This window comes from Molossus molossus, unplaced genomic scaffold, assembly GCF_014108415.1.
Source record: "Molossus molossus isolate mMolMol1 unplaced genomic scaffold, mMolMol1.p scaffold_m16_p_24, whole genome shotgun sequence".
NCBI classification, from domain to species: Eukaryota; Metazoa; Chordata; class Mammalia; order Chiroptera; family Molossidae; genus Molossus; species Molossus molossus.
The window spans coordinates 12213787-12238984 of NW_023425360.1; the positions used below are offsets into that span (position 1 = coordinate 12213787).

The 25198-nt window shown below is 48.6% G+C and overlaps 1 protein-coding gene across 2 annotated transcripts in view; it reads right to left on the bottom strand.

Annotated features, from left to right (window-relative positions):
• The window catches only part of PCSK6 (proprotein convertase subtilisin/kexin type 6), a 120438-nt gene that overhangs the window by 55036 nt on the left and 40204 nt on the right, over nt 1-25198 (bottom strand). For both annotated transcript variants that reach the window (XM_036277842.1, XM_036277841.1), the window contains exons 3-6: nt 21102-21212; nt 20483-20626; nt 18212-18288; nt 15824-15912 (exon numbers count right to left, since the gene is read on the bottom strand). In XM_036277842.1, the coding sequence (XP_036133735.1) occupies nt 15824-15912; nt 18212-18288; nt 20483-20626; nt 21102-21212 (421 nt within the window). The remainder of the gene's footprint in view (nt 1-15823; nt 15913-18211; nt 18289-20482; nt 20627-21101; nt 21213-25198) is intronic.

Consider the following 25198-nt stretch of genomic DNA (forward strand, 5'->3'; position numbering starts at 1 on the left):
CCGGTTTGGCTCAGCGGTTAGAGTGTCCGCCTGCGGTCCGGAGAGACCCAGTTTCGGTTCCCACTAAGGGCACGTACCTCGGTTGCAGTTTGTCCCTGGCCCTGGTTGGTCGTGCAGGTGGCAGCCACTCGATGTGTCCCTTTCACATTGATGTTTCCCTCTTTCTCTCTTCCTCTCTCTCCCTCCCACTCTGTCTGTACAAAAAATGGAAAAATGTCCTCGGATGAGGATAAAAAAAAATTTTTTTTAAAGGCTAACAGGGTAAGAGATTAAAAGAAAAATTTAAGTGAGAAGACAAGCTAGGAGTGCCAGCCGCTACCCTGTCTCCCCACCTCCCTCTGTTGGTCCCAGACGGGGGGAGGTTGGAAGGCATCACCTATTGCGTGTTAGGCCGAGAGAGGGAAGCAAGGACCAATCACGTCGGAAGGAATGCGGATGTGGCCCGGAAGAGAACAGGTGCACACTGGGCCTTCCTTCTGCGCCTGTTCCCGCCCCAGCCCTGGTGGGTAGCAGCCCTTCACTGGTCGCTGCTGCACCCTAACCCGAGAGCTACGACTGCAAAGGGACAACCCAGACCAGCAAATGGGCTCAACACCAGAACGCCAGGCATAGAGGAAAGACAGAGTGAGCTGGAAGACAGAACAACAGAAACAACCCCACCTCAAGAACAGAGAGAAAACAGTAAATAAAACAATAAAATCTCAATAAAAATGAACACAGTCTCATATCCCGGTGGAACCACAACAAAAGGTCCCTTCATGGTCCCAGGAGCAGAGGGTGGAGAGGAAAGGGATCAGAAGTACGAAGAAATAATGGCTGAACTCTGTCTGAAGTTGGTAAGACACACAAACCTACAGCTGCAAAATGCCTTCTCCTTTTGAATGTTCTCAATTATGTTTGACAATTGAAGCGAAAATTGTAGTACTGTCTCATGTTGTTCTAAATGTATAGAGAAATATTTAAACAATTATAAACAGGGGAGGGTAATAGAATGGAGGTAAGACTTCTATCCCTCACCTGAGCTGGTAAAACATCCAAAGACTGTGACTTGATACATAATACCAGGAGCAATCACTGAAAAAGCTATACAAGACACTGAATTTGTAATTTTTTAAATTCTTCCAAAAGAAATGAAACTTACAGTAACATAAAAACCTATACAAGAATATTTCTACGTGCTTTACGTGTAATTGGCCAAAAATAGAAACAACTCGGATGTCCTTCTAAGTGTGAATGGTGATATCCACTGTGGCATGTCCATACAGTGGAATATTACTTAGCAGTGAAAATGTTTCAAGAGAGACTCCAAACTGTACTTTCATATAAAATCTCTTCATTTGCAGCCTGGCCAGTGTGGCTCAGTGGTCAAGCATTGACCCACGCACCAAGAGGTCGCCAGTTTGATTCCCGGTCACGGCAAATGCCCAGGTTGTGGGCCAAATCCCCAGTGGGGGGCATGCAGGAGTAGGTCAATAAATATTCTCTCTCATCGATGTTTCTCTCTCTCTCTCCCCCTCTCCCTTCTTCTCTTTCTAAACTCAATAAAAAAAAAAAGAAAGAAAAAATCTCTTCATTTGTAAATGTTTGGTGAAGTTTAAAAAAAAAACCTGGTGGGTGACACGGAATGCGTGTGTAGTGTTGTCTACGGCAGCCTGTGGGCTCCTAGTTGCAGCCTCTGATCTAATAGATGTAGATTTTTGTACTCAATGAGCACAGAACAAAAATACTCTTCAAATTCAAATACCATTGGAATACTTACAAAAATTGAACATGTATTAGACCACAAAGAAATTCTCAACAAATTCGAAAAGACAAAAATTATACAGAACACAGTCTCTGATAAAATAAAGGAAAAATTAGCAACAAGCCCCAGCCATGTGGCTCAGTTGGTTGAAGCATCATCCTGTACACCAAAAAGGTTGTGGGTTCGATTCCCGGTCAGTGCACATACCTTGGTTGTAGGTTTGATCCCCAGTCAGGGTGTGTATGAGAGGTAGCTGATCCATGCTTCTCTCTCACATCAACATTTCTCTCTCTCCCCATTTCTCTATGTATTTTTTTTTATGTATTGATTTTAGAGAGAGAGGAAGGGGGAGAGAGAGAGAGACAGAAACATCGATGAGAGGGAATATTGATTGGCCGCCACCTGCATGGCCCCCACTGGGGATCGGGCCCACAACCTGGGCATGTGCCCTGACTGGGAATCGAACAGGAGACCTCTTGGTGCATGGGTCGATGCTCAACCACTGAGCCACACCGGCCAGACACCATTTCTCTTTCTAAAATCAATAAACATATCCTCAAGTGAGGATAAAAAAAAAATAGCAACAAAAGAAATGGTCAAAAAAATATCTATCCATTTAGAACACATTTTAAAGCCCTTAGTAAAGAGAAAAATCAAAGCTGAAAAAAGTTACTCGAAATTGAGTAACCGTAAGAGCACTGTATAATTGTATAATTAAGTCAAAGATGGACAACGAGAGAAAGTATAGAACACACTGGAGCACAGCAAAGCGAGAAAAGCACTCTGTTCAAGGAGCTATGACGAAACCACAATAAAAATGTAAAATGAAGGAATTAACAAACAAAGAAAAGCAGAAATTCAGGGTTTAGAAAATAAAAGGGCCATCAAAAACATAGTTCTTTAGAAAATCTATCTGATAGGAAGTAGCAAATTTTTCATCAGTCTGATCAAGGAAAAAAAGTGAGCTAAGTTAGGAACAATTATAAGTATAAAAATGAAAGATGTTTATTTTTGATTATTAGAATGTGATATTAAATGTCTGCTATTTGAAAGTCTGAGAAATGGATGATCTTATAGGAAAAAGTAACAATCAAGATTCACTCCAGGAGAAATACAAAACCTGAAAAGATCTAACCTTTTATTTTATTGTTTTATCCTCACCCGAGGACACTTTTCGATATTTTGTTCAGATAGAGTGGGAGGGAGAGAAAGAGAGAAACATTGATGTGAAGGGACACATCGAGTGGCTGCCACCCGCACGACCCAACCAGGGCCGGGGACAAACTGCAACCGAGGTACGTGCCCTTAGCAGGAACCGAACCCGGGTCTCTCCGGACTGCAGGCCGATGCTCTAACCACTGAACAACACCGGCCAGGGCAAGATCTAACCTTTTAAAGTGTTACCATGTCTGGGCAGATTCATTAATCAGCTCGCCTAATATTTAATTCTCACCTGGATATGGGTAGAGAGGAGGGGAGAGAGAAACATCAATCGGTTGCCTTCCATGTGCCCTGACTAGGGACTGAACCGGCCACCTTTCGGTGCACAGGAGGACGCTCACCCCACGGAGCCACTCTGCCTGAGCGCTCTGACATCTTAAAAAATAAGCGGTGTCTACAGTAGATGAGCCGTTTCAGATCACAGTAAGAGAGACAGTTGCCTAACTCATTCTCCCAAACCAGCCTCATGCTGACACCCACACAGGAGCGAGACCTCACAGAAACAGCCCCCGCAGCTCACGCCAGCTTATTAAAAAAGAGGCAAATATGAACAATTGAATGCTGCAGGGTGATAACAGAACAATGTGCATAATCAAACAATTTATTCCGAGAATGCAAGAATAAACTTTCAGCCCTGGCCGGCTGGCTCAGCGGTTGGAGCGTCAGCCTGCGGTCCAGAGAGACCCGGGTTCGGTTCCCGCTAAGGGCATGTACCTCGGTTGCAGTTTGTCCCCGGCCCTGGTTGGTGGTGCGGGTGGCAGCCACTCGATGTGTCCCTTCACATCGATGTTTCTCTCTCTCTCTCTCCCTCCTGCTCTATCTGAACAAAAAATGGAAAAATGTCCTCGGGTGAGGATAAAAAAAAAAAAAAAAAGAATAAACTTTCAAAGGGTAGGAGATCTATTACCGTAACTTACTACACTGAACAGATTAAATAGTAAAACTGAAATATAGTATCATCACCTCCATAGATGCTTTTTAAAAGCAAGTCATACAACTCAACATCAAACTTCTTAGAAGTTCTGGAATATAAACATGTCCTTCGTTTAATAAAGTGTGGCCTACAGGAGACATCTACAAATGGTGTAAAACCAGAAACATTCCTAAGTCAGAGATAAAACAACGAAACCTATAAATCACCACTACTGCATATTCGTCAGCACTCCCTAGACACTGAAGTAACCAGGAAAAAAGAAAAGAGAGTTAGTAAGATTAAAGAGATGGCCCTGGCCATTTGGCTCCACAGTAAGAGCGTCAGCCTGCATACCGAAGGGTTGTGGGTTTGATTCCCAGTCAAAGGCACATACCTGGGTTGCAGGTTCGATCCCCGGCCCCAGTCAGAGTTGTGCAGGAGGCAACCAATCAATGTGTCTCTCTCACATTGATATTTTTCTCTCTCTCCCTCCCCTTCCACTCTCTCTAAAAATCAATGGAAAAATATCCTCGGGTGAGGATTAACACACACACACAAAGATTAAAGAGATAGAACCCACCACTGTACTCACAGACAGCTTTTATGTACACCTGTTTAGAAAAGCCAAGAGAATAAAAAATAACAACACCCATAGTTAACTAAGGTTGCTAGATTTAAAAAAAGAAAATCCACAAACACACAAAAATCAATAGTTTTCCTATATCCTTTTCAAAAACACCCCATTAGAAATACAATTTTAAAAAATCAACCTAGGTATAAACCGAACAAGAAATGTATAAGGTCAGTATGAAGATAGCGATAAGAACTTTAAAAAGGGATGTCAAAGAGGACATGAGCCCTGGCTGGTTTGGCTCAGTGGTTAGAGCACCGGCCTGCGGTTCAGAAAGACCCAGGTTCGGTTCCCGCTAAGGGCATGTACCTCGGTTGCAGTTTGTCCCCGGCCCTGGTCGGTCGTGCGGGTGGCAGCCACTCGATGTGTCCCTTTCACATCGATGTTTCTCTCTCTCTCTCTCTCTTCCTCTCTCTCCCTCCCACTCTATCTGTGCAAAAAATGGAAAAATGTCCTCGGGTGAGGATAAAAAAATAAAAAAAAGAAAACAACACAGACTGATGGGACGCACTCACAGGGCGAGTCTGCGTGTGATGAGGTGGCGTGCGGAGACCACTAAATGTTCATCTGGGGGGGAGGGGGTGGACCTCTCCTCCTTGGCGTTCACAGAAATAAATTCCATATGGATTAAATAGCTAAGCACAAAAGACACATCATAAAAATTCTAAGATGAACTATTCTGACCAAACCACGTTTCTGGAGGAAATGCAGGGGGGTGGACTTGTTATCTCGGGCGTGGCTGAGCGAGGTCCGAAACCCCGGAGTCACAAGGGAAGAGGAACCAAGCTGATGAACTTCAAACAGATGTTTATGGAAATACAGAGAAAAGGGGCACAAATCCACGTACAGCTCTAAAACGTCACGGAAGATTCAATTTCCCTAAAACAAAAGGACTTCCAGTTAAACACAGAGGTAGGTGCACCCCTCACCCCCTCTCTGAAAATAATGAGGATGACACGTCTCTGGAATAATTTTTCCACAAAGTGGGCGACATCCCTCAGGGCCCCGTGACTGGGGCAGGTGGCTGGTTGAGTTTGTTCTTTGCACACCGTATTGCTTTTACAGCAAACATGAGAAGCCAGGGGTTCTGACCAGGAATCACACACACACCCCATCTTTCTGAGAACAGATGGTTTTGGTGGTGTGGTTTGTTGGAGGTGAAAAAGCAAGTTGACAACCAGCTCTGCCCCTCTCCCTTGTGGTGAGCATAAAATGAATTAATGCTGTCTGGCCAGTATGGCTCAGTGGTTGAGCGTCGACCCATGCACCAAGAGGTCGCGGGTTCGATTCCCGGTCAGGGCACATGCCCAGGTTGTGGGCCTGATCCCCAGTGGGGGGCGTGCAGGAGGCGGCCAATCGATGTTCTCTCTCATCGATGTTTCTATCTCTCTCTCCCTCTCACTTCCTCTCTCTCTAAAATCAATAAAGAAAAAAAATTTTTTTAATGAATTAATGTTAATCCACCCGCTCAACTGCAGGACAGGACACTCCAGGTCTGCAACCCGAATCCACGGTGCTGCAGGCAAGCTGTCTCTCCTGCTCCTGCGCCCTGCATGTTAGCATCTTATGGCCTCGAGACAAGGTCCCCCTCCTCTTCGGCCATTGATGACAACCAGAAAGTGACCAGCATGACCCCTATGCAATGACACAAGAAACAAGAAAAAAAGGGGCATACATGCTGGGAAATGATCAAAAGTATAAACAAATATTTCTCCATAAAACCCCAAATTTAGCGAAAGTATGGACTTCTCTCTAAAGCAAGAGCTCAAACGAAACAAAACAAACACAAGGGTTCAAGATGCGATAACGAGACAAAAGAAAGAGGCCCCCAAATGGTGATGACAATAAGGAAAAAGAAAAAAACAATCAAAATAAAAAGAAAGAGGCCCAAAGTGTGCTCATCCTATGGGAATAAAGTTAAACAACTGTAGAAATGAAAGCCACATTAGAATTTTCTCCCAGAAAAAAGGACCCCGATGAAACTGTCAGAGGGCAAGGTTGAGAAAAACGGAGAGAAAATAAAATAAAAAAGGAGCAAACAGCTCAATATGATTAGAAAGAGACAGAAATCAGGAACTAGAAGTCCAATATGCGTCTCAAAGGCACACACGTGAAGAAAAGAACTGAACATACAGAACCCAAAATATTCAAAACCGGAACAGAAGAAAATTTGCCTGAAATGAAATAAAACAGATATTTTCAATGATACTGGATCCCAAGGACAGCAGCTATAAAAGAATCCTCCCCCAGGGGTGGCCCAGCAAAGCTACGGGACCTCAAGAGTAAAGGAACCTACAAGGGAAAGAAATCAGACTGGCCACAAACTTCTCCAAGCAACACTGACTCGGGGACAAACGGGCCACGTGCACCAAGTTCTGTACGATTATCACACACGACACAGGTATCATTCAAGTCTACGGGCGACCCAGAGACATTCGCAAAGATCAGAGAGCTCAGGAAACACACCAGTTAGCCTCCTTTGAAAAAGCTACTTCGTGATGAAATCCAGCGAATTAAGGGAGGAATCAAAATAAATGACCCAGGGTTGAAAAGGCTGTGCCGGAAATGATGGTGAGTCAAGACTTACACAGCTGTGAGAATCCCTGTCACAGATGGCAATACCGACCCCTGACCACGTGAAAACAAACACAAACAAGAAGCTAAAATTGAGCTAAAAGGGGTGAGAAGACACTAAAGGGACTCACCTACTGTGGGAAACGTTTATTTAAAAAATAATAATAGTAACCCTGGCCTCTTAAAGGTTTTCCGAACTTTCAGGTCTTTTATTTATTTATCTAAATAGTCTTAGAAGAATATTTGAAAAAATACTCCGTTATAATGATATATTTATGCGAAATTCAGCAATTCCTTCATTTCCGCTTATTAAAGTTGAAGTCACATAAATCAAGTAAATGAAGCATGAAATCAAACATTAAACAAAATTAAACATGGAATTAAATCTGGAGTTCAGCACTCACTCAGTTTGACTTTGTTTCTTCTGTGTTAAGTTTTCAGAAAATTAAGCAAATAGGTTTTACAAAAACAAGTTGAGTATGATCAAATGTTAATAAAACAATACTTATCCATCCATCCATCCGTATATATGGTTAAAAGAGTTCTGAGAGAATAGAGGTTCTGGAGACAGTCTGGTTTGATACTGGACAGGTTACCTCACTTTCCCGCCCTCATTTGTAAAATGGGGGTAACAGCAGGATCTACAGCATTTTGGGGGCACTGTGTACAATAACTCATGTAGAAACCTTAGGTCAGTGCCCATTATACAACAGGCACTCGGTGAGCCCTGATTATTCCTATTTTCACCAGGCTCTAGATATTTTACCTTCTCCCTTGTACTATTCTGAACTGTGATAAAAACATTCCTTATATTTTAGAGTTCTCTTAAAGATCTAATTTGGCCTTGGCCAGTGTGGCTGAGCTGGTTGGAGCATCGTCCCATACCCTGAAAGGCTGTGGGTTCACTTCCCAGTCAGGACACCAGCCCAGGTTGCAAGTTCAATCCCCAGACCCAGTCCGAGTGTATGCAGGAGGCAACCAATCGGGTTCTCTCTCACATCGATGTCTCTCTCTCTCTCTCTCTCTCCGTGTTCCTCTCTCTCGAAAAATCAATTAATGTGTCCTCCAGTTATTTTTTTAAACAAAGGTCTGATTTGGCCAGTACCACTACTTATTTCATTTGATTTAATTACTTTATGTGATAAAACATATATAATGTGTCACCCAGCCCATGTGGCTCAGTGGATTGAGCGTTGTCCCATGGACTAAGAGGTCAGGGTTCGATTCCAGGTTGGGGCACGTCCCCAGGTTGCAGGTTCAATTCCCAGTGGGGGGCGCGCAGGAGGAAGCCAATCAATGTTTTTTTCTCTCTTCTCTCTTTTCCTTTCTCTAAAAAAAAATCAATCAAAACATGTTTTTTTTAAAACTATGTGCATACAACACCTAAGGCAAGAGAAACAAAGGAAAAAATAAACACATGGGATTACATCAAACTAAAAAGCTTCTGCACAGCAAAAGAAACAACCATCAAAACGAAAAGGGATCCCACTACATGGGAGAACATAATCGCCAATGGTGCATCAGATAAAGGGGTAATTTCCAAAATGTATAAGTGCTCATACAACTCAACAAAAGGAACACAAAGAACCCAACTAAAAAACGGGCAGAGGACCTAAACAGACACTTCCCCAAAAAGGACAAAAATAACTATGAGGTATAACCTCACACCTGTCAGAATGGCCGCCATCAACAAATCATCAAACAACAAGTGCTGGCGAGGGTGTGGAGAAAAGGGGACTCTAGTACACTGCTGGTGGGAATGCAGACTGGTGTAGCCACTGTGGAAAACACTATGGTGTTACCTCAAAAAGTTAAAAATTGAACTGCCATTTGACCCAGTGATCCCACTTCTAAGAATATAACCTAAGAAACCTAAAACATCAATCAGAAAGAATATATGTACCCCCATGTTCATAGCAGCACTATTTACAATAACTAAGATCTGGAGACAACCCAAGTGTCCATCAGTAGATGAGAGGATTAAAAAGCTGTGGTACATGTACACAATGGAGTACTATGCAGCTGTAAGAAAGAAAGATCTCTTATCCTTTGAGACGACATGGAAGGACCCAGAGAGTATTATGCTAAGCGAAACAAGCCAAGCAGAGAAAGACAAATATCACATGATATCACTTATTTGTGGAATATAATGAACTAAACAAACTGCTGAATAAAATTAACCCAGACATAGAGGTGGGGTACAGACTGACAAGCCTCAGAGGAGGGGGGGCTTGTGGGGGAAAGAAATAAACCACAGAACTTACATACATGTATGCATGACCAATGAACACAAACAACAAAGCTGGGGATGGGTGGGGAGTAAGGGGAGGGGGGTGTCAATGGGGGAAAATGAGAAACATCTGTAACAAAAACAAATTAATAAATAAAAATTTAAAAATGTACACTGTGTAATTTTACAAAGGAAGTTGGCAGAAAAAGATTACTCCCTTTGTATAAATTTGTAGCCAGAGCCCATCTGTGCTAATTTGAAAGTACCTCCACAAATTCCTTGAAACTTTACCATTCAAAAGTTGCAGCCTAAAATTTCTCTCTCCATAAGTATATTTTAGACTCAGTAATCCATTTCTAAAAAAAAAAATAGAGTAGGAATGAACTGATGGTCTGTGACTTCAAAGACGAGGTCATAAGAAACACTGCTGCCTCCTCCTTGTTCTCTCTTGAGTCTGCGAAGAGGAAGCTGGCCACCATGTTATGGGGACTGAGCACCCTATGTGGAGATCACATGGTGAGAATCAAGGCCTCCTGCCAACAGCCAGCAAGAAACTGAGGACCCCAATCAACAGCCAAATAAGTGATCCATCTTGGAAGCTGATCCTCTAGCCCCCGTCAAGCCTTCAGACCACAGTCACACCCAAAAGCTTGACTGCAACCTCGTAAGTAACCCTGAACCAGAATCACTCAGCTGAGCCACTGTCTGTGCTAGATGACAAATGTTTACTATTTTAAGCAGCTACATTTTGGAATAATAGTCATGCAGCAATAGTTAGCCAATACACCATCTTTTGGTAGAGAAATACAAACTATAAGTTTTTGTTCTAATGATGACAGAGTAGCTTCTATCACGCTAACCCTTCTAAAGATAATAATTATAAACTCTGGACAAAATGCTAATTTTAAAAACTTTAAGAAAAAACCCCAGCAAAACAGCTTTTTAAGATAGTTGGAAAGCAACCAGAAGGCAGCAGAGGCAGGCAGGGGATTCAGTTCTTGAAAGAAAACCAGTCCAGCCAGCATGGCTCAGTGGTTGAGCGTCGACCCATGCACCAAGAAGTCATCAGTTCGATTCCCGCTCAGGACACATGCCCAGGTTGTGGGCCCGATCCCCAGTGGGGGGCATGCAGGAGGCGGCCAGTTGATGTTCTCTCTTATCAATGTCTCTATCTCTCTTTCCCTCTCCCTTTGCTTCTCTCTAAAATCAATGAAGAAAAAAAAATTTTTTTTTTAAAGAAAGAAGGGAACCATACTGGGTATGATCCCAGATACGATGATTTTCCTCGGAGGGAACTCTCCACTTCTCTTGGTACCAAGAGGCTGGAGCTCAGGCAGGAAAGTGCAGTCTTGTTCCCCTGGGAAGCAGGGGATGGGGTTAGGATTGCAAGAGCAGCTGGAAAGAGAGAGAAATCCCAGAGGACAGAGCTACTGAAGAGGACATATCCACTCCTCTCAAAAACTCGGTTGACCCATGAACTAAACATGTTTGGGAAAGACTCTAGGAACCTCAGGAGAAAAAAAACAGCTGGAGGCTGAATGAGCTAAGCAAATATTTCAGCTGTTGTCCACCGCAGGGGAGTCAATTTGGAGTCTGAGTCGTGCCAAGTTGGAGATCTTGGTAAACACTTCATTCTTTCCATTGAGATACCAGTAGGGTCACAATCTAAGAGTAAAGACTATGTGCTTGGGCTAAAGGATTTCCCTCCTAAGGCAAAGGGCAACTAGAAAGAGATCAACCATAAAAAAATGAATAATCAAGCCCCCCAAAGTTCAAATTGAACTAACCACTAGAACAAAACTCAACAATATTCAGACAAAGATAACAGAATCCAGCATGTCTACAATGTAGCATAACAATGTCTAGCATACAATTAAAAATTACTAGACATGTGCAAAAGAAAAGGAACCTGTCACCCATTGTGAAAAGAATAATGAATCATTAGAAACTTACCTACAAATGACCTAGATATTGGAATCAGTACAAAATGCTTTCTTTAAAAAAAAAAATCCTCACCCAAGGATATTCTGCCATTTAACTTCAGACAGAGTGGGAGGGGGAGAGAAAGAGGGAAGGAGGGAGAGAGAGAAACACCAATGTGAGAGAAACACATTGATTGGCTGCCTCCCACACAACCCTGACCAGGGCCAGGGACCAAACTGCAACTGAGGTACATGCCCTTGACTGGAATCAAACCTGCAACTCATGGGCCAACGTTCTAACCACTAAGCCAAACCGGCCAGGCAAGTACAGAATGTTTTAAAGTAGTTCATAAATATGTTAAAGGGTCTAAAATAAAAGACAGATATACTGAGTGAAGACAAAGAGAATCTCAGGAAAGATTTGGAAACAGTGAAAAAAAGCCAAATGGAAATCACAGGACAGAAAAGCACAATATCTGAAAGTTAAAAAGAAAAAAAGAAAAAAAAAAAAATCAATGGATGAAATTAATAGACTGGATACAATGAAATAAAATGGATCAGTGAACCTTGAATCACACAGAGGGGAAAAAAAAAGAATTTAAAAAAAGAAACACAGCCTCATCTTGGCTGGTTTGGCTCAGCAGTTAGAGTGTTAGCCTGCAGACCAAAGGGTCTCCTGTTTGATTACCGGTCAAGGGCACATTCCTGGATTGCAGGTTCGATTCCTGGCTGGGGTCATGCAAGAGGCAACGAATTAATATGTTTCTCTCACATTGATGTTTCTTTCTCTCTCTCTTCCTCCCTCCCTTCCACTCTAAAAAGAAAAATAAAATAAAATAAAAATAAACACAGCCTGAATAACCTCTGAGGCAGATCGAGCAATAATCTAACAACTGTAATTGGTGCCCAAAGAAATGCAAGACGGGGTTGAAAAACATATTTAAAGAAATATTTACAGAAATGTTTCCAAATTTGATTTCAAAACACACAAAAAAGAACAACATATTAGGAAGTACAGCAAACCTCAAGGTGGATAAATATGAAGAAAATCACAGCAAAGGACACCTAGAAAAAAACACATTATAAAAGCAGTCGATCACACTACATAAAGGGGAACAAAATAAGAAAGCCACCTGACTCATCACGGGAAACAATGGATGCCAGGAAACAACGGAATAACTTTTTTTTTTTTAATGCAGAAAGAAAAACATGCCATGCTAGAATTCTGTGTCCAGCAAAATTTCTCTTAAGATGAAGATGAAACAAACACACTTTCAGATAAAAGCTGAGATAATTTCTCACCAGCATACCTGCACTTCAAGAAACACTAAAAGAGATTTTCAGGAGGAAGAAAAATTGAAAGCAGTTGGACACTGAAGGTAAAAAGTAACACAAAGCACTGGGAATGGTCATTACGTAGGCGAATATATTTCATTTTAAAAGTCCACTGTTTAAAGCAAGAACAACAATGCATTGTGGGTTTACAATGTATGAAGCAAACATATAAAAACAACAGCACAGAGACTGAGTGTAAATTTGAATAATCTACTTTAGGTTCATACATTACACATTCATCTGTTATCCAGCTACAATGGATAAGCTGGGATATCCACTTCAATCTCTTGAGCAACTACTTAAAATATATATATAACAAAGTATGGCTCCTGATCAGCTCCAAGAATATCTCAGAGAAATTCTCTACCCTATGCCAGCACACTCATGGGGGAAGGGGAGTATATTTGGGGTACCTGAAGGTTGCCTATCCAGGGCTGGGCCTGAAGGACAAGATCACCTCTGTGGAGAAGATGAAGTCGCTTTGGAGACGTGGCTGTCACAGGTTCCTGGGTCCAGCCAGCCTCAACCTCACAGACTTGCCTCTAAGGGCCAGCCCCACCCGTGGTCCGTCTCTCTGTGGCTCCTAGTGTTGGCTCAGCGGTCAGGATCCCGTGCTCCCATGTGTCTGCCCTCACCGAACGCTTACCCTGCCACCCACCCTGCCTGCCCGTCTTGTCAGCACAAGGTCCTGTACTGTCTTTCGTATTGGGGCTCTGCAAAGACATGCTCAGCTCCGGGGGGCCCCACACTGCGCCCGTCATCTCTTCGTTTTCCTCCTCAGAGGCTAGCACAGTGTTGTGCGTGCAGGTCACGCTCAATTACATTAAATACTTTAACTAAAAACCACTCCTGTTCCCGAGCCTGGCGGTAGAGGGGCTCTCTCCAGAACGCGGCCAACATGGGGGGACAGTTGTGCAATGAGCACGGAGCAGACGCAGCGAGACCAAACACACTGTGTGCTTTCTCAGGAGTTCTTTTTTTTTTATCCTCACTCGAGGACTTTTTTTCCATTTTTTGTTCAGATAGAGTGGGAGGGAGAGAGAGGAAGAGAGAGAGAGAGAGACATCGACATGAAAGGGACACATCGAGTGGCTGCCACCCGCACGACCAACCAGGGCCGGGGACAAACTGCAACTGAGGTACGTGCCCCTAGCGGGAACCGAACCCGGGTCTCTCTCGACCGCAGGCCGACGCTCTAACCACTTAGCAAACCAGCCAGGGCTCTCAGGAGTTCTTCACTCCACAGTCCAAGCGCAGTGTGACCACCCGCCCGACTTGTGCCCTCCAAACAAGCATTCTCAAATGGTCACTGTCGTCACACCTTTGGGGACCTTGTTATAGTGCAGATTCTGACTCGGGGGGCGTGGGGCTGGACTGGGGGCTAGGAGTCTGCGCTTCCAACAGCTCCCAGATGACACCAGTGTTTCCCGGCCGGGGACCTCGGGAACAAGGCTCAGACAACCCCAAAGGTGGGCTCTACTCTTCACTCAGAGCAACAGAAATCATTTCTACTTTGCCTCCGAGTTTCAGCGGGAGGGACAGAGTGGCTCAGGGGCTCCCTGCGGACTCAGCCCTGTGTCAACGCCCTTCACATAGAGCATGTGACCCCACTGTCACAACAGGTCTGGGGAGGTGGCCGCGTTTCCCCCACGGCGGGAGGAACCTGGGCTCAGAGAGGTTACTTCTGTTGTCCAAGGACACACAGCCAGAGTGGTGGGAAGGAGACTGGCACTAGTCAGTGTCTTCACTCACCGAAAGCTCCGGGGAGAAAGGACACAACCCGTGTCAGAGAACTCTCGTGAGAGCAAGGCTTGGGCCCTGGCCGGTTTGGCTCAGCGGTTAGAGCGTCGGCCTGCGGTCCAGAGAGACCTGGGTTCGGTTCCCGCTAAGGGCACGTACCTCAGTTGCAGTTTGTCCCCGGCCCTGGTTGGTCGTGTGAGTGGCGGCCACTCGATGTGTCCCTTTCATGTTGATGTTTCTCTCTCTCTCTCTCTCTCTCTCTTCCTCTCTCTCCCTCCCACTCTATCTGAACAAAAAATGGGAAAATACCTCAGGTGAGGATTAAAAAAAAAAAAGAAAGAGCAAGGCTTGGCGAGGGTCCTGTCTGTTCTACGGGACACGCCCTTGGCAGGATGCTGTCATAGCATGAAAAAATCTGGCCACTTCAGAGATTTCCAAAGGAAAGAAAAAAAAAAGGGCAGGCAGAATCCTAATTAAGTCAACAATGGGTACCCCCTTTTCAAATCTCACCTTCTCCAAGGAGTGGGTGATGCGGGGAACCCGGGCCCCTCCTCCTCACCTGGCGCTGCTCCTAGGAGGGCTGGGGGAGGGGGGAGTCCCTGGGCAAATGGCACCCCAGCATGGAGCGGTTTCAAGCTGAGAGACGGGGGGTGGGGGCGGCAGTGCCCCAGGTTCACGCGGACCCGCTGAGAACCACTCACGCCCGCAGCACGCACCTGCTTGATTCCCAGCTCAGCCACCTGCACCCAATAGGCTCTGCGGGGCCCTGGCTGCTAGTCGGCCGGTGTGGGCTGCCAACCCCCAGGCGTGGGTGGGGACAGGCGGACCTGCCTCTGGCGCTACAGCCCCATTCGAGCAAGGGAAGCTCGAGTCACAGTGAGAAGCCGAGCGACAGAGAGAGGCCGCCGGGCTCAGGCTCCTCACGGGGACCTGGAGAGCTGAACCCCTCCGGTGAAGGAGACGGGGCAGCTAGATTCGGGGAGCACTTCATGAAGCCACAGTCACGGGTGGACTGAGCCAAACGGAGAGGCGGGAGAGGCTTTGGGGGCGTGGACTGCAAGCCCGGGCCTGTCTGGGGGACTCTGCGACACAAGTCCTCTGGTAGAGCTGAGGGCCAGGGGCAGAAGTGGGTGGCGGGCAGGAGGGGAGTCGGGACCAAGGAGAGGCTTGGAGACAAAGCTGGGACAGTGACAGGACAGCGAGCAGGAGGGGACCCACGAGGCTTTGGAGAAGGCTGGTTGATGGTGGTGACTCAGCGACCGGACCAGCAGACAGAAGTACAACGGAAGGTGCCCTTCTGGTGGTTTTCCAGGCAAAACGGAGCAATTCCTCGGCCCTCAGGCCCCGTCCCTGGGGGCAGCCTGGCTGCAGCTCAGGAGACACGAGGCTCCGTGCCCAGGGGTCTGGCCCCAGGCCGAGGCCAAGGAAGGTGAAGCTGCTGCAACTGGCAGAACGGGTGGCCCTGGCGCCCTGCCCGCCCCGCAGCTCCCAGGCTGCCCGCCCCGGGCCTTACCTCCTATCTTCGCATTGTACGCGATGCCCACGATGCAGTAGGAGTTGTTGGCCGAGGCGGCGACCTCTCCTGCGCAACGCGTGCCGTGCCTGAAACGGGAAACAGAGTGAGGACGCAGCCAGCACCTCCAGGGAGCTCGGTGCACTGCCCAGGGCTCAGGGCTCAGGGCTCAGGGAGAAGGGCCCGTGGTCCAGTCCAGTGAGTTCGGTGCACTGCTCAGGGCCCAGGGCTCGTCATCTCCACTCCAGGGAGCTCGGGGCACTGCTCAGGGCTCAGGGCTCAGGGAGAAGGGAGAAGGGCCCGTCGTCCACTCCAGTGAGCTCGGTGCACTGCCCAGGGCTCAGGGCTCAGGGAGAAGGGCCCGCCATCTCCATGCCCAGGAATGACCCGAAAGCTTGTTTGCGGTTTCTCCTGTCCTCACGACCCTGGGAGCGAGCATCACGCCAGGCCTTGCACAGCCCCGGGCAGCCCTGTCCCCCACACCTGCAGGCTGACGAGGCCTCCCTGCCACCTTGGAAATGGTGCGCGCTTGCTCAGGGGCTGTCTCCCGACGCCCACGTCCGGGGGGGCTGCTGCCCCTGGGCCTGTGCCCCATGCCCACACTGTGCCTGGCGCGCTGCCTGGCACCGACAGCCGAGTGGCCGCAGCTGCCAGGATGGAAGACAGAACAAAACGAGCCCCGATGTCTCGTGCCCGGTGTACCTGCCGCCCCCACGCTCACCCCGGACAGCTCCCCCACCATCATTTCCACGCCGTTTAAGCAAGAGCTGGAGGAAAAAGCACTTTCCATCGAGCGCCCCACAGAACGGGGGGAACGATGAAGAAATCGCCAGAAAAACAAATTGCTCTCCTCAGTAATGACCCCATTATCCATTGTGCTGCCCAGGGTCAATTTCTCCAGCCAGGGCCAAAATGTGGGCAGGTTTCAACAGCACCTCTTTGAGAAGCGTCCACAGGGGATTAGAATCACTGATGGAAATCTAAAACCACCTTTAAAAATAGCCCCGGGGCTGCGTGTCCTGGAAGGGAGTCATCCATCCTCAGAACCCAGGCTGCCCCTGGCCAGGGCTGCCCACGCGTCACAGAGCTCGGCGTCTCACCCGGGACTAAGCCTGCCCTTCAAGGGTCACTGCACGGTTTCTGGATCACTCCTCCTGGCCCTGTGGACGTGTGGCTGGGAAACGAGGCGCCCCGCACCCCACTGCTGAGCCGGAAGGGCACCTTGGGACGTGAGGCAGGGACAGAGCGCCGGGTGCGGCCTCTCTGGGCCCCGCTGCCTGTGGTGTGGGCCGCGTCAGCCGGCCAGACCCCTACACAGCGCCGTGTGGCCCCAGCACCCACACCTCAGCATCGGGTCAACTGACAAGTGAAATATGACGTTGGTCGCACACATCTTGGCCAGCGTCATGTCGACAGCGGGAAGAAAGAAAGAAGGCTTTTCTTCTTTTTCTGTAAATATTTTTGGAAGAATGCTGAGCTCAGGGTACGGGACATGCTCACAGAGAAAGGACACAGCAAATAAAGTCCCCAGGGCCACCACGGACAGTGCCCCGGTCACCTGATCTCTCCCGACGCCACCACCTTCAGCTGCAAAGGGATGAGACAACCCTGATGACAGAGCACCCCCCCCCCTCGGTGTGTCATCTGCCCTCTCCCTGCTCCCCCTGGCCCTGGAGGTCGGCAGCAACCTGTCCCCGGGAAAGTTTCTGAGACACAGAGACTCAATAAAGGGACGCAACTCACCCGCCAGCGTGGTGGGTCTGGGATTTGAACCCAGGGTTTTCCAACACCAATCCTGCCCCTTCTGCCTCCCTCACCAGGTCAGAGTCCAAAAATCTCCGGCACGTGACCGGTGCTCAAACAGGCCGGACTGGTGTCTTACCTCAGCCCCATGGAGGCCACTGGATGTCAGGGTTATTCTTTTAAAACATTCTGACAGCTCTGGCCGGTTTGGCTCAGCGGTTAGAGCGTTGGTCCACAGACCAAAGAGTTGCGGGTTCGATTCCGGCCAAGGGCACGTACCTCGGTTGCAGTTCGTCCCCGGCCCTGGTCGGGGTGGTGCGGGAGGCAACCAGGCAAGTGTCCCTCTCACATCGATGTTTCTCTCTCTCTCCCTCTCCCTCCTGCTCTATCTGAAGATAAAGAGAAAAATATCCTTGGGTGAGGATTAAAAAAAAAATCCCTTCTGACAAGGTTTGAAACAAAGCCAACTGGGTCAAAGATCCATTTCTGGCTACTCCTAAGGGGGAGGCTACATTCACAGAGGCTGCCCGGCCTGGCTCCTGGGTGAACCTGACACGAGCCAGGCAGCCTGTCACCGTCTGTGTCCCCTCTCAGTGTGTCTCTGCAGGGAGCGGGGCGGGGAAGCCAGGAGCGTGCAGGACCTACTTGTTCTCATTGCTCGCGTCGTATCGTGGAGAAGGGTCGTAGTCATTTCCATTGACGTCGTAGCTTGCATAGGAGTCCTAAGAAACGAAAGCTCAGTGAGCGAGACACAGACAAGAGCACCCGGTCCACGCTCACATCACACCCGCTGGGAAGCAGACAGGAGCGGGCACCTGGCCTCCGTCCCTGTAACTGTCACTGTACAGATGCTTCCTTTGCTGTTTTACTTCTTGACTGAAGGTATTGGCGTGGCATCGGTTAATAAAATCATATAGGTTTCAGGTGTGCAGTCCTATAATACAGCGTCTACGTATTGTATCTTGTACGTGTTTTCCTTGTGCAAAAACACAGTTTACCATCCTAAGCATTTTTAAGTGCAGTTCTGTGACGCGGAGTTCATTCACTCAGCTGTGCGGCCATCGCCACCGACCGTCATCCACCCACAGGACTGTTTTCATCTTGTGAACCTGAAACTGCACCATTAAACGCTAACTGTGCCCCCCACCCCAGCCCCTGCCCCCCACTATTTGTTGTTCTGTCTTTGTGCACGTGACTCTCCACAAGCCTCGGACACGTGGACTCGGACAGGATCTGTCCTTTTGTGACTGGATTGTTTCACTTAACACGACGCCCTCAAGTCTCGCCCAGGGGTCAGAACTTCCTTGATCTTATATTTTTAATATACGTGTTTTTGTTTCTATACATGTAATCATCATATTCCTATGACGTCACATCTTCCATTTAAAACACATCACAAAAGCCCTCTGGTGGTATTGACGGAACCTTCCAAACTGCTATTTTTAAGGGCTGCCCAACTGTCTATCAAAAGGATCTGATGTGATTGAATGTTGTTAGGCACCCAGGTTCCTTAGAATATTGAAAGCACTTGTTACATTTACTATGTGCCAAGTTCTCTTCTTCACGTTTAAGAACCCACTGAATCCGCACAATAACCCCTGGAGATGTTAGTGCCATCATTCACTTCGTTTTATAGACCGTGACACGGAGGCACAGGGAAGCTAACTAGTAGGGACCCAGACCCCATGTTTTGACTCTGTCATTTTTTATGTTGTTAATGTGGGTCTGATATGTGTCTGAGTTCTTTAGCTTCCAGTCCTAGAAGTACGTGTGACTCCTCAAACATGTGGACAAATCCCTGTGCTCAAACTCTGCCTGGCTGCAGGACCCAGCGACAGAGGGCGGCCAGTGACAGAGGGCGGCCGGCGACAGAGGGCGGCCGGTGACAGAGGGCGGCCAGCGACAGAGGGCGGCCGGCGACAGAGGGCAGCCAGTGAACGTTTGTTTCACCAACTCCCACAACCATGATTTTCTGTACTAACTTAATAAGGGGGGAAATTCACCTTGTTTTCCAAATTTGCACAGTTGATTCCTGAACAATGGGGGGGGGGGGAGACTAGGGGCACTGACCCCATGCAGCTGAAAAATCCATGTATTATTTACTTATTTATTTACTTATTAATATCCTCACCCGAGGACATTTTTGCATTTATTTTCAGAGCAGGAGGGAGGGAGGGGGGAAGAGAGAGAGAGAAACATCAATGTGAGAGAAACACATCGACTGGTTGCCACCCACATGACCCAACCAGGGCCGGGGACAAGCTGCAACTGAGGTACATGCCCTTAGCAGAACCGAACCCGGGTCTCTCTGGTTCGTAGGCCGATGCTCTAACCACTGACCCAAACAGGCCAGGGCCATGTATTACTTTTGATTTCCCCAAAAACTGAATTACTAACAGCCTACTGTTACCCGGAAGCCTTCCCGATAACATAGTCAATTAACACATATTTTATATGCTATATGTATTAGATGCTGTATTCCTACAATAAAGTAAGCCAAAGAAAGTTAAGAAAAAATACGATGATAGTATTTATTAAGGGGAAAAAATTCGTGCCTAAGGGGACCTGCACAGTCCAATCCGTGTTGTGCTTATTTATTTATTTATTTTTTTATCCTCACCCGAGGACATTTTTCCATTTTTTTGTTCAGACAGAGTGGGCGGGTGGGAGAGAGAGGAAGAGAGAGAGAGAGAAACATCGACGTGAAAGGGACACATCGAGTGGCTGCCACCCGCACGACCAACCAGGGCCGGGGACAAACTGCAACCGAGGTACGTGCCCTTAGCGGGAACCGAACCCGGGTCTCTCTGGACCTCAGGCCGACACTCTAACCGCTGAGCCAAACCGGCCAGGGCCCGTGTTGCGCTTATTTAATGCCGAGAGTGGCCGGCACGTCATTTCTGAGGCCTCACTTACGTAATTCGGGGCCAGGTCGGGGTGATTCCTCTCGATGCCGTCATCCAGGATGGTGACCACCACGTTCCTCCCCGTGTAGCCTCTCTTCCACGCCGCCTGCACGTTCATCTCCGATCGGCAGCGGCTGTTCTTGTCCCCACAGTGCTGTACGCACAGAAACACACAGACGCTTGACCCAGAACAGACGAGGGCGCCCCCCGTTGGCTCCGACGCTCGCAAGCAGGTGGGGAGGCAACACCCTTGCACCTTCCAGAGCAGAGACGCTCCTTCGCCCTGGTTTCTGGGAGTCAGCACAGGGGGCGCCATGGGCTTTTCTGTCCCTGCAACCTGTCGTCTTCCTAGGACAGCAGCTGCCTTGGGGCCTCTGTGCAGGGCTCATCGCCCCCACTGGACCAGCCTAGCAGTCTCCCTGCTCAGTGAGCCCCCTGGGACTTCCATACACGTTCAAAAAGAATTCACAAGAAATCTTGGGCTGCCCCGCGTGAAGGAAGGGTTTACCCTCAAGATCCAGTGTGTCTGTTTGGAGTTACTGGGAGAACTGAGCCCCGTGGGGGGAAATCAGCCCATCCCGGACACAGCGCCACCGCAAATGCTGGGGACAGAGGCCGCGCCCACTCACCATGTACCACATGTTGGACCAAATGGGGTCGTTGAAGTAAAGGGCCTGGGGGTCGCCCCGTGCCTGTCTCTTCACCCTGCGCTTCACCTCTTGTTGCTGAAGCCATTTCACCTACGGGGGAAACGCAGTTGTGATTTATTTGAAAAGCCCAATCCTGGCTGTGTGCGGCCTTCTCCATAGGAGCTCCGGTGTCTTTCTTGTGAATATCTGTGTCATTTTAGATGTCTTCGATGGTAAGTTACAAGGAGGAGGGGAGAGAGAGGCATCAGTGTGAGAAAGACACATCGACTGGCTGCTTCCGGGGCCGGGGATCGAACCTGCAACCCAGGTATGTGTCCTTGATGGGGAACCGAATCTGAGACCCTTCAGTCCACAGGCCAATGTTCTAACCACTGAACAACTGGCCAGGGCCAAGGAGACCTTTTCATTTCCAAGTCGCCACAGTTGAGAAATGAAAACGTCTGGCTACGTGGAGGGGAGACAGTAGCACTCTGATAGACTCTGAGGTCATCCCACGAAAAAGAATGAAGACCCAGCGACACTGCCAACTGTCTGGTTGACCCTTGTCACCAGAATGAAAAGAACACACGTGTACTGGGCTGGAAACGTAAGAGAGAAGAGAAATGGGTCCCATGCTGCTCAGAACTCAGAAGCAAGATGTTACAGCGAGTGAGCAACTTCGATAATCCATGTATTGCCGCTTCTAGCGGCCTCTGGGAACATGATCCCCAAACACGCACAGAGAAAAGTCTCGAAAGGGGTACAGCAAAGTATTAACAGCAGCCTTTGCCTGAAGGTGACATGACTACTCATTTAAAATGGAAAAATTAGCCCGGCCAGTGTGGCTCAGTGGTTGAGCGTCGACCCTGCACCAAGTGGTCACCAGTTCGATTCCCGGTCAGGGCACAATGCCCAGGTTGTGGGCCTGATCCCCAGTGGGGGGCATGCAGGAGGCGATCAATTGATGTTTTTTCTCTCTCTCCCTCTCCCTTCCTCCCTCTCTCTCTAAAATCAACAAAGAATAAATAAATAAATAAAATAAAATGGAAAAATTATTCGCAGGGTTTGATGCATTTCTGCCGATCGGCACGGTCTGCCTTCACAGCCAAGGGCAAAAGTCAGACCGGTGGAGTAAGTGATTTTTCAGAGCAGGGATCCCAGAGCCGAGCTGCCTGGGTTCAAGTCCCAGCTTCAACCTCTCCGGCCTCAGTCTGCTCGTCTGCACAATGGGTCGCCGTGGGCTGTCAGGAGGTGGCACTGGGATACGGACTGGTATATGCAGTAAGAGCTCACATCAGTGCCTGGCACACGGCTGCACTGTGTGTATGTGTGAGAGAGAGAGACAGAGACAGAGAGAGAGAGAGACAGAGAGAGAGAGAGAGAGACAGAGAGAGAGAGAGAGACAGAGAGAGAGAGAGGGAATTTCAAGCTGGAAGACTTTCCTCTACTTTTAAAAAAAGGTCAGAGGAAAAAGAACTCCCACATCAAGACATTGTTTGGGTCCTGCTGCCGTGGTCACACCTGAGTCACTACCTTCCCCCCGGGGCCCAGCCTGAGGCTAGAACTGAGCTTCTCAGGATGAGGGCTCCTGGGCCCTGCTCTCAAGTTGGTGCCTGGTGGGGGCCCCAGCAGGCAGCCCAGAGCGTGAAGCAGCCTCTGAGAAGGGGCCCCGGGTGGGGAGGTGGAGGGAGGAGAGGGGCACAGGAGCCTCAAGGGTGGGGCCGCCCAAGGCGGGCGAGCCCAGACCAAGCCCGGAGGCCCTAACAGCCGGGTGGGGGCCACCTGAGCAGCTCCTGCAGGACCTGAAGCTTCTACAGCTTTCTCGCCTCCCTACTGTCCCGAGGCCGGACAGCCAGACAGCCCAGACACAGCCTCACACTGAACGGTGGGACTGACTCCAATGGCATCTTCGGTCTTCGGAGGGACAAAGTGCTTAGAAAGAAGTATCGCAGCCTGTCCCGCCACCAGTGTGTCTAGAAGACACCAGGAGATTGAGTCCCTTAGACACACCCCAAAGAGCTCAAAAGCCATGTTGGGCCCTGGCCAGTTTGGCTCAGCGGTTGGAGCATCGGCTCGCAGACCAGAGTCTCGGGTGCAGTTCCTGGGGGACACACAGGACTTGGGCGAGGTGAGGTTGACAGGAGGTGGGACAAGCGTGGAGTGACGGGTGCTGCTGTTGACGTCACAGGGCAGAGGTGGGGCCAGGGGTGCGTCCGGCTGGCACGTGTGACTCAGAGATGGCATCTAACCGGACGTGCCAACCCTGCCCCGTGAAATAACAAAGCACCACCTTCTACAGCCTGTTCCAGAACTCACTCTCTCCCAATTCCTCGCAGCCACTGTTCTGCTCGATGCTGCTGGGGGTGCTGACGGGGTAGAGAGGCAGCTGGGAACCTCTCCTGTCCCCACGCGAGCCGGCCGCCTCTGCCCCCAGCCGGGACAGTTCATCAACCCCAAGCGCAATCTGGTCACTTTCGGTCCCCGCGCCTGGCTTGCCAGGAACTTTCTGTTCATTTGCACTTCACGTGGTCCTAGCCCACGAAACTGTCAGATAAAATTCCATCTGTGGTGAATGGAAGGATCCCTTTCCATGTTGCATCACTGCTGGGAAGAAACCTGAGCTCTGATAAGCCTCCGGAGGCAAAGTCCCCTCCGATGCAACAGAACGCCGGCTGGGGCCCTGCAAACCGTTGTCCGGCCTCGGGGAAGGAGCTCGCTCAATCGGGGCCGCGAGCTGAAGGCTCCACGGCCCGGAGGACCACCGAGGGCCCGCCTAATAACATCTTTATCTTTCTATTTCTGTCATCAGTCTGGCGGAGGACCGAAGGGCGGGGCAGGGCTGAACCAGAGTCATCCAAGTAAAATGTAAGGGCTGGAAGACGCAGGCAGCAACCCCGGACCGTAGGCCAGCTTGGAACGCCACCAGAACAAGTCATTTACAAAACATTTCGGAGCCCGTACAGCCATTGGCTGGGGCTTCCGTAACATCCACCCTGCTCCAGACTTTTGGCCAAAGAACAAGTTAAAAACAAATGCTTTCAGTTTGCCTAAATGACAACCTTTGGAAAAACCCAGTGTCTGATACTGCGCGCTCAGAACAGCCGGCCGTTCCCCCAAGCACGGGGCTGAGCCAGACAGCGCTTGAGCAGAATGGCCTGTTTTTTTGTGTGTGTGTGTGTTTTTTTTAACCGAAATGGTAAAAACAAACAAACAAACAAACAAGGAAAAGTGATTAAGAATGGAAGCAGAGACTGGCCGGTGTGGCTCAGTGGTTGAGCGTCGACCGTGCACCAAGAAGTCACCGGTTTGATTCCCGGTCAGGGCACATGTCCAGGTTGTGGGCCTGATCCCCAGCGGGGGGCGTGCAGGAGGCGGCCAGTTGATGTTCTCTCTCCTCGATGTTTCTCTCTCTCTCTCCCTTCTTCTCTAAAATCAATAAAGAAAAATTATTTTTTACAAAAAGAAGGAGAACCTGTGCAGTTTCGAGACAGGATCAGCACAGAAAGATGCTACATAAAGGTCTGTGTGACTACAGCATCTGAAACCCCCCTTCACCCCTTCTGTTTTAACAAATGGACTCTCTATCAGTGTTTATGGGAGGTAGGGGTGGGAGGTAAATTCCATCCCTTATCAAGACACTTTCCTACAGCGGGGACTGGAGCTAATTAAGATGAAATGCTGTCCGCATCCTCTGGACTTCATCCTCAGCCCGATGACATACGTTTCCAGCCCGGTCATTCCAACACGGCGGCGGCCCGGCGTTCCAAAGTCTCTCAATAATATTAAATCATCTTTTCCTTCTCATAATCCTATTAATGACACAGCTCTCCAAAGGCTAAGTTGTTGCAAAAAAAAAAAAAAAAGGCTTTGCTAATGTGGGAAAACATCCTGGTGTAAGAGGAGATAATACTAAATACTTCTCTGTGAAAGAGCTAATTTTGCCCAGTATTTAATCAGAACAATGAGGCAGAGTAAATATTAGTCAGACCGAGGCTAATTGATTTGGTCAAATTAAAACCAGGCTGATTTAGCCGTGGCCGGTGTGGTGAGAGAGCCAGTCCGAGAACTGAAGGGGTTTGAGTCCCAGTCCAGGGCAC